This window comes from Blennius ocellaris (genome assembly GCF_963422515.1).
Source record: "Blennius ocellaris genome assembly, chromosome: 11".
Classification (NCBI taxonomy): domain Eukaryota; kingdom Metazoa; phylum Chordata; class Actinopteri; order Blenniiformes; family Blenniidae; genus Blennius; species Blennius ocellaris.
The window spans coordinates 19104267-19113476 of NC_137660.1; the positions used below are offsets into that span (position 1 = coordinate 19104267).

At 46.4% G+C, this 9210-nt stretch overlaps 1 protein-coding gene across 1 annotated transcript; it reads left to right on the forward strand.

Annotated features, from left to right (window-relative positions):
• Positions 1-2955: 2955 nt before the first annotated feature.
• Positions 2956-8862, forward strand: znf710a (zinc finger protein 710a). The gene is made up of 5 exons (XM_080504731.1): positions 2956-2991; positions 5147-6637; positions 7412-7603; positions 8110-8284; positions 8692-8862. Exons 2-5 carry the CDS (start codon positions 5186-5188, stop codon positions 8859-8861), a joined length of 1989 nt encoding a protein of 662 aa, XP_080360857.1. The 5' UTR covers positions 2956-2991; positions 5147-5185; the 3' UTR covers position 8862.
• The last annotated feature ends 348 nt before the right edge of the window (positions 8863-9210 follow it).

Below are 9210 nucleotides of genomic sequence, written 5' to 3' on the forward strand. Positions count from 1 at the left end.
GCTTGCTCGTCCTATAGATAAACAACACTGAAGCAGGCCGGGTTTGCAAATGGACAAGCATACACAGGTGGAAATATAATAATCATACTAACACCAGCGTCGGAGAGAGTGTGTTGTTCCAGGGCTGTGGAGAACTGAAAGCATGTTAGTGTCAGCTGTGTGTGTGTGTGTGTGTGTGTGTATGTGTGTGTGTGTGTGTGTGTGTGTGTGTGTGTGTGTGTGTGCGTGCGTGCGTGCGTGCGTGCGTGTGTGTGTGTACGTGTGCGCACGCCTGTCCCTGATCTCAGACATCAGACAAATGCTCACACGCAACCGCGTACAAACACACATTTGAAATCCCAGTTGAGGGTTAGTACACTTGTGAGCAGGGCAATGGCTTACTTCCCTCTCTCTCTCTCTTTCACTCTCTCTCTCTCTCTCTCTCTCTCTCTCTCTCTCTCTCTCTCTCATAGGATCACATAGGAACCTGTAGAAATTGAAGAAGTGAATGAAATTCTATGCTTATTATCACTGAAACCTCTCCCCACTATTAGTTTTTCGTGGCCCTACACATGCAAATGTAAGTGAATGGACGAGCACTCAGGTTTAGCTGTTATGAAGATTGGGGCCTGGAAACAAGCCAATATATTTCTTCCCCAAAACTTTTGTTGTCTGTGTCTTTTTCATTTTCCCCATAGGCTAGTTCTGTGTTGTTTTATGTACGTGTCCCTTGTTGTTTCTTCCATGTGGTTTCTTTGTCTTTCAGCCTCTTATCTCTTTGTTTCTTCCCTTGCTCTCCTTCTATTTTCTCTCCCATTCTCTCCCTCGACTTCCTGCTATCTCTCCCCCTCACTCACACCCTCACTCAATCTCTTTCTCTTTCTCTCTCCCCCTCCCTCGCGCTCACTCTCATTCCCTATCTCTCCCTCCTCCCCCCTCCGCTCCCCTTTCTCTCTATCTTTCTCATTCTCGCAGCACTCCCAGCTGCTGATGATTGATCAAGGTTTTCAAGGTTTGCCCTTTCCTGTTATTTAGTAGGAAATGTTTATGCACAGTCCTCAGTCTTACAGTCACAATTGGCATCTGTCCACGCAGTGTTTTTGTCGTGCCCGCCCGCACCTATACATGCATGTCTCAAACACACTTTTTCTCTCTACACACACTTCCTCTGTGTTTGCGAGTAAAGGTAAGGTAAGCTGTGGTGTTGTAGAATACCTGTCTAATTATCAGGATCATCTTTAGTGCCGACTACTTAAGCACACAACCTGTACTTAGCCCGCAGGTACTCTGCCGCACTGTTTCTCAACACAGCCTGAAAGAAATCTGGAAGTTCAATAGTTAATGTCTTCCCTTGCTGTTTTTCCTTTTCCTCACTCTCTCCGTCTCTCTATCTCCTTTCCTCTCTCATTCCCTTTGCTCTCACCCCGCTCCTCCTCCTCCTCCCCCTCCTCCTCCTCCTCCACCTCTCCTTCATTCTGCACCCCCCCTTCTCTTTTCTCTTGCTGATGGACTCTTCTTTTTTATTTTCACACTCCACCATCCCCCCTTTTTTTCTTCTCTCTTCTTCTCTCTCCTTCTTTCCTCCACCACCCCCCCACACACATATACACCACCTCCACCACCACCCACCCCACGCTCTTCTCTTTCACTGCATTTTCTTTCAACCCTCCCTCTATCTCTCTTCCCATCCCCACCCCCCCTCTGCTACTCCTCCTCCTTCTTTCTTTTTTCTCTCTCTTTTATTCTTTCTCTTTCTTTTGCCACATCCTTTCTTATGGCCCTGCCGCCTCCTCCCTCCCACCCCCTCCAGTTCTCCTTTCCCTTCTTCCTCCTTTTTTGCTGCATTCTCTTCTTCCCTCCCCCACCCAGCTCTCTTTCCTCTCTCCCTTTTTCTTTCTGTCTCTTCCACCCCCCCACAACAATCCCCCCCCTCTTTCCTCCTCTCAGTCACCCCCCTGCTTCTTTCTTCCTTATTCTCTCTCCCCCACGTCTGTCTCCCTCCCTCCCTCTCTCCTAACTGCTTTTCTCTCATTTCTTTCTCCTTCTCTTTTCTTTTGTCACTCTTTTTTTCTCTTCTGAATTTCTCAGACAGTATACTTCAGGCTGTCTCAATAGTTAATTAGTTTGAATCTAGAAATAATGGCAGCAAACTATGCGCTCTCTGGAAAGTTAAAATTTTAGTATTTCGCAGACATTATCTGTCTGACTGTTTTGCTACCGACAGATGCACCTCTGCCCAGAGTGCCTCTGAGTGTTTGTGTGTTGTGAAAGAGTGTGTGTGCCTCCATGTTTGTTGATACATACATACGTACATATATATTTATGTATCAAAACATATTTCTGTGTGCGTAGTCACATGTATCTGTCTGCACGCACAGAGGAGAATTGCTGATTGGATTTTGTAATTGTTTGTGCGTTTCAGCACATGCTCATAAGAAAAGGGAAATGCAAAGTATGAAGTGTGATCAAGAAAAGATAGAGCCTGTGTCTCTGTGTGCCTTAAAGAGAAATGTGTGTTGAAGGGTCATGCTGAATTGTATGTAGTGAGAAAGGCAGATAAGATGTGTGTGTGTGCGTGTGTGTGTGTGTGTGTGTGTGTGTGTGTGTGTGTGTGTGTGTGTGTGTGTGTGTGTGTGTGTGTGTGTGTGTGTGTGTGTGTGTGTGTGTTTGTAAGAGAAAAGAGGAGAGAAAGAGAAGTGAGATGGGAAGGAGAGGGTGGGAGGAAGAGAAAGAAATGGGGTGATGCTGTGTGTGTGTGTGTGTGTGTGTGTGTGTGTGTGTGTGTGTGTGTGTGTGTGTGTGTGTGGGGGGGGTGGAGGGCTGGGGGGGGGGGGGGGGGGGGGGGGCAGGCACAGTCAGTTCTGATAACAGCAACAGTAGGAGGAGGATGAGCCGTGGGACCGCCCCACTCTCCCACAGATATAAATAGGAGGTGGATTTTTTTACTCCACTCATTTCTCCTGAAGGATGAGATCCCTGAAACACCTTAAACATCACTACAGGAACAATGTGGTGAGTTTGTAACCTAAAGCTAAAGAGGAAGATGTGACAGGGGGAGGAGGAGGGGGGATGGCAGTTACTTGTTTTCAGTTTGTTAGCGGTGTAGTTACACTCATGTCCGTGTGCGCGTCTTTAAGGGGAAGCAAGATTACTTTTCACATTCATATATGAGTACTGCAGTGGGAACATCTTTTCAGAAAGAACAGTTGTGTTTTTTTCTCTGCTGCACGTTTCCTGCTTCTCCTCTTAATTGTTTGTCCTTAGGTGTCTTTCAGTTGCAACTTTAAATGTGAAAGTACGGACTCTCGCAATTATTACCCTACCTTCTCTGTCTACTTGTCATTTGTCTTTTTCTCTTTCATTTTGTCAGCCTTTCATTTTGCTGTGCTTTTTCTTCACTCTACAGCTCCCCCTCCCTCCTTCCCCTCTTTCTCTCTCTCTTGCTCTCTCTCTCTCTCTCTCTCTCTCTCACTCACTCACTCTGTCTTTCTGTCTCCCTCTAGCTTCACCCCCCCACACCCCCTCCCTATCCTTTTCCTTTCTCTCTTCCCTCCTCTCACATGCTCACTCAATCTCTCGTTCCCCTTCCCTCCCCTCCCTCTCCTCCCCTCTTTCTTTATCTTTCAGCCCCTCCATCTCATTTCTCTCTCTGTCTCCCTCCCTCCACTCCTCCCCCGCCCACAGCTCTTTCTCCTTCTCTCCATACCTCCCTCCCTCTCTTTTCTCTCACTCACACACACAGACACACACTCACACGCTTTCAAATACACACCCAGTCTCTTTCCTTTTCTTTCTCACAAACACACAGTCTGTCTCTGTCTGACTACTTTAAAAGCAGTAATTATAAATGACGTGGTTATCAGGGCATCCAGGTCTACTCCCCTATCCCAACACACACGCACGCACGCACGCACGCACGCACGCACGCACGCACACACACACACACACACACACACACACACACACACACACACACACACACACACACACACACACACACACACACACACACACACACACACACACACCTACACACCTTTATTGCTGCTTTCTATCTCCTCTTCCTTTCTCCCTTTTCTCCATCCACTCTTTTCTTTTCTCACAGTATTGTGTCAGGAAAGGAAGCAGCTCCTTCTTGAATGGCAGAGTGAAGGCTTGAGTGCTGTCTGAAAAGGAACCAGGGGTCACAGCATCTCTCTATACATGTTCCTACCAGTCACATCCATGCTGCGAAATAACCTGAAACCAGTGGCGTGCAATTCTAGCTTCTCCTTTACCACAGAGGGCCAGTTTAGTCGTACCACAATTTCTTCTTCATAGTTTCACTGTTCCGCTTTTACAGGCAGCAGGGTAAACATGCACAAGTAGGTCTGAAATACTTCCGAACCATACAATTATTCTAGCGAGTCCTATGCATTGGCCTGGAATACAGAATGAGCTCAAATCTCAATCGAATGTCTGTTATGGATATGAGACTGCCTGTCGGCATATATCATCTTGTTAAGGAAGTCTAGTGTGGCAGGCATTATGAAGTTGGGTACGGAAAGAGGATCTGAGTATAGAGCTGAGACACTTTGCTCCTCATGAATGGGACAGATTGCCGCAGTCAAGAGCTGGTTCTGGTCAATCAGGCTGTCCCAGGACCCCACAGGAAGTGCTGAGAACAGTCCACGGAAGTCTACTTCCTGGCAGGACCTGCATCCCATCCCTTGTTGTGGTCATTATTTTTCTAAAGCCTGTCAAGGAAGGAAGCAGGGTGCTAACAGATCTGCCCTATCTCCGCCATCTAATGTGTTGATTCTGAGCAAAGACACAAGGCGTAGTCCGAACACGCCGCTCACAGAGCAACCATGAAAAACATCATCATAAGACATCTTAAGACTCCTGAAGTCAGAAATAAAAAGGCTCTATCTTCTATTGTCATCTTTGGTAATTTTTGATTCAAATTGGGTTTCATCATAATTTTGCTATCATAGCAACATGCAATCACATTTTTGTGTTATTAGGAAAGTTTGAATATTATGAGAATGCGGTGGGGAAATAATATGAGGAAATCTTGTGTGGGGTAGGTTTTGTCACAATGGAATAACAAAAAGCACACAGAGCAAATGTGGTATGCCCTCATCCATCTTTTTTTTCTGATTTATATGTATGTCTTTTCTTACAGGAGGAGGAGAGTAACCACTTGGTGCGAATCTACCCAAAGATGACTGAAAGCCAAGTAGATGTGGGAACACAGACGGAGCCGGTGGTGGTGCTTTCTCTGGCTCAGGCTGCTGTTCTGGGCCTCATCTCCCAGAATGAAATATTTGGGGCTACCATTGCTCCTAATGGCTTTTACACAGGGGAGCCCAGAGAGTGTCCCCCTCCTCCACCTGAGTCAGTGGAGTATGAATATGCCGACCAGCTGATCGGGGCCAACGGTGACTACCTGGCTGAGCCTGCCGGGGAGCCAGAGCCTCAGCCACACTGCAGCGAAAGAAGACGGCCCGGGCCCCGTGGGAGGACCAAAAGGCCCAGGAGCGATGTAGAATTAGAGGGGCACCCACACAAAGTACCTGGTCCACAGGCTCAAATTAAAGGTGAAAGACTTGAACCTGATACTCCCCCCTCCTGCACTGACAAAAACAGCAGGCGTAGTCCTGGCAAGTCAGAGGATTCAGTCACCCAACCAGGTCCTCTGAAAGAGGAGCAGGCCTGTGAAAACTGTCCGACATGTGTGAGAGACACAGCAAGGCTGCCGACAGAGGGGCGGCTCCAACAGAGACGTGAAGAAAGCTCGTCTGGAGAAAAAGGCAGGAAGGAGGAAGAGTTAGTAGTTGAAGAAGAGGAGGAAGAGGCACTAAATCTCAAGATTGGCAGAGACACTAGCAGTCCTCTGGAGAACCGATATTATGACTCCAATGAGGCGGCCTATGAGCCCACTGACATGACACTGCCTTCAGAGTATGAGGAGAATGGGCAGGTCATGCTGTGGTCAGACCCAGAGGGCCTCGCCAGACGAATGCAGATTGACCGCCTGGATATCAATGTGCAGATCGATGAGTCCTACTGCGTAGACGTGGGAGAAGGTCTCAAACGCTGGAAGTGTCGCATGTGTGAGAAGTCATACACATCTAAATATAACCTTGTCACTCATATTTTGGGCCATAATGGAATTAAGCCCCATGAATGTCTACACTGTGGGAAGCTTTTCAAGCAGCCGAGCCACCTCCAGACTCACCTGCTCACCCACCAGGGAACCCGACCTCACAAATGCACCGTTTGTGAGAAGGCCTTCACGCAAACCAGCCACCTGAAAAGGCACATGCTGCAGCATTCAGACGTTAAACCCTACAGCTGCCGCTTCTGTGGCCGTGGTTTTGCTTACCCCAGCGAGCTGAGGACCCACGAGAACAAACACGAGAATGGCCAGTGCCATGTGTGCACGCAGTGTGGCCTCGAGTTCCCAACCTATGCGCACCTGAAGCGCCACCTGACCAGCCACCAGAGCCCCACGACGTACCAATGCACGGAGTGCCACAAGTCTTTCGCTTACCGCAGCCAGCTACAGAACCACTTGATGAAGCACCAAGATGTTCGACCGTATGTTTGCCCCGAGTGTGGCATGGAGTTCGTCCAGATCCACCATCTCCGACAACACGCTCTCACTCACAAGGTACTGGCAGCGCACGCCCATGCACTCAAGGTAGCGAAACCTGGTGACATGCCTTTGTCTGCTAGTTCATACATTCAAAAGAAAACAAAGAGCGTTCGCCACTCATGAAAACACACAACAACTCTAAACGTTTACTCAAAGTAGGAAAATCTCATGATTAACAAATACACATACAGGGGATTTAGAGAAAAGGGAAGCATTTCATCCTCTTTCACTCAGCGTCTGCCGTATGAGACTTCATGTAAAATCGAGGGTGTACGACACACTCGCATCACAGCCTTTTCACCAAAACCAGTTGCTTTGTAAACATAGTCTTCAAAGACCTTGAGTTTTTTTTTTGTGTGTGTGGCTCAACCCCCCCACTTGCGTGTGTTTTGTGTTGTGTGTCGTCCACAGAGCTTTTTCCCTTTGTGTTTGATGAATCACTCCGGTCTTTCTCTCCATTTTATTGTATAGCTTATTTTATTCTATAGGCGATGGCGCTTCTATTCATGATGTACTACTTTGTTCAAATTTGACATGAAAGGAAAACAAATGTTGAAACTGAGAAAAATAAAACTTTATTCTTTTCAATTATTAAACTTTTTCCGTTCTACGTGTGGTAGTGGGGGAGCTAATGTAATGCGCATCAAAAACTAGGATGCAGATACTCTAAACACATGGGAGCTGCTTGTGCGATTCCTCCCGATGACTCATTATTTATTTTCCTCGAAAGCACACATTTATCCAAATTAATTAAAAGACCCCAACTCTTTTTCTTTTTTCTCTCTTCAGGGTATGAAAGAATTCAAGTGTGATGTCTGTGCCAGAGAGTTCACGCTGTCTGCCAACCTGAAGAGACACATGTTGATTCATGCCAGTGTGAGGCCCTTCCAGTGCCATGTCTGCTTCAAAACCTTCGTCCAGAAACAGACCCTCAAGACGCACATGATTGTTCACCTGCCGGTCAAGCCTTTCAAATGCAAGGTGGGTCAATCTAATGCAGTTCTGTTTAGAAATTAAACGGGGTCCCAGTTTTGATGGTGTGACTGAAATGAAATGCTTTCCATTGCAAGGATGGAACAGATTGGGGTTCAATTGTGGGACCTGTTTGTAGCATTACTTGATGCGACTTAACTATAAAGCTCATGCATCCTGCTGCGATATTGTACCTTGTTCTCCTTTATGCCAACTCTCCCTCCTAAAGACTGCCTGCCTTTTTTGTCAATACACCTCCCGTATATGGATCTTTGTCGGCCCCACCCCTTTAGTGGTCATTGTTTTCGGTATTGATTGATATTTTAGTTTATATTCCTCCATATTGCTATCGTTTCTCTGTATGCAATGGTGATGTTGGTGAGTTGTTATGTCTTATGCACATGTATGTTATTCTGTAAATGTTATAAAAGTTTCAGACAAATCATGAATGATAAATTTGGCCCCAGGGCAGTGGAGAAGAGAGGGGTTCTGACTATTGTGGCCTTGTTTCTCAGGTGTGCGGAAAGTCTTTCAACAGAATGTACAACCTCCTCGGCCACATGCATCTCCACGCCGGCAGCAAGCCCTTCAAGTGCCCTTACTGCACCAGCAAGTTCAACCTGAAGGGCAACCTCAGCAGACACATGAAGGTGAAACACGGCATCATGGACACCACAATAGATGGTCCAGGTGAGTAACTCCATCTTCATCAGCTGTTCTTCGTGGGGGGGGCCGCCCTGGCACAGTTGGAACGTAAATTTGTTGAGTTATAAGTGGAAAATTTCCCAAGTGGGACTTGTCGGAGGGCTTCATGTCGAATTATTGTCACTCAGGCTGTCCCTGATGCTCTTTGACTTGGCATGTACTGTAATCTAGTGGCCGAGTATTCTGATGTTTCTGTCACTCCCTCCTCGTGTGTTTTGTAAATATAGCCGTGCCTGGATTAGACATGCCTGTCTCTATCAGTAGACTGTGATATTGAGGCGGGGCAATGTGCCGGCTGTCCTCGTTGTGGCCATGTCTTTAGGAGGAGCTCTGCCTACCTGTGTTTTAGGGCCAAACTAGGATCATATTTGTGCCTTTGTTTCCCTCTTCAGAACCTCCCCAAGAGGCAGAAGGCCAGGACGACTACGAAGAGGAGAGCTTTGAATTCAGTGAGCGAGAAAACCGGGCTAACAACAACAACACGCCAGACATCGCTAAATTATCTCAAATGGAGTATTACAGCACCTATGGGAAGGGCGCAGAGCGCTTTAGCACTGCCTGAATTATTCAAATGACCACAAATTGAATATAAGTGTGAATTAATAAAAACTGGATTCTTTAATTTTTGTCTTTTTTTGCTGTTAAAGGCATAGTGCTCGGGTCCTTTGAGGACACAAAGAGGCCCAGCAGACTGCACATCAATATGCACTGGAATCACTCGCAAAGCTACAAAATTTGAAAGTGTATACTTTTTATTGAATTGCATATTTTTCATCTATTAAGTATATATAAAAAAGGATATATTTGAAAAAAAAAGGGTCTAAAATAACATTGATATTATAACTATATACATTTGTATATGTTGATAGTTATTTAACGATGATCTTCATCCGAGCCCGATATGAAAAGCA

Bases quoted from the DNA above. Each gene is read 5' to 3' on its own strand.
- znf710a (XM_080504731.1), top strand. From the start codon at position 5,186: ATGACTGAAAGCCAAGTAGATGTGGGAACACAGACGGAGCCGGTGGTG. The intron at 6,638-7,411 runs GTACTGGCAGCG...TTCTCTCTTCAG, and splicing joins AACACGCTCTCACTCACAAG to GGTATGAAAGAATTCAAGTG. The intron at 8,285-8,691 runs GTGAGTAACTCC...TTCCCTCTTCAG, and splicing joins CACCACAATAGATGGTCCAG to AACCTCCCCAAGAGGCAGAA.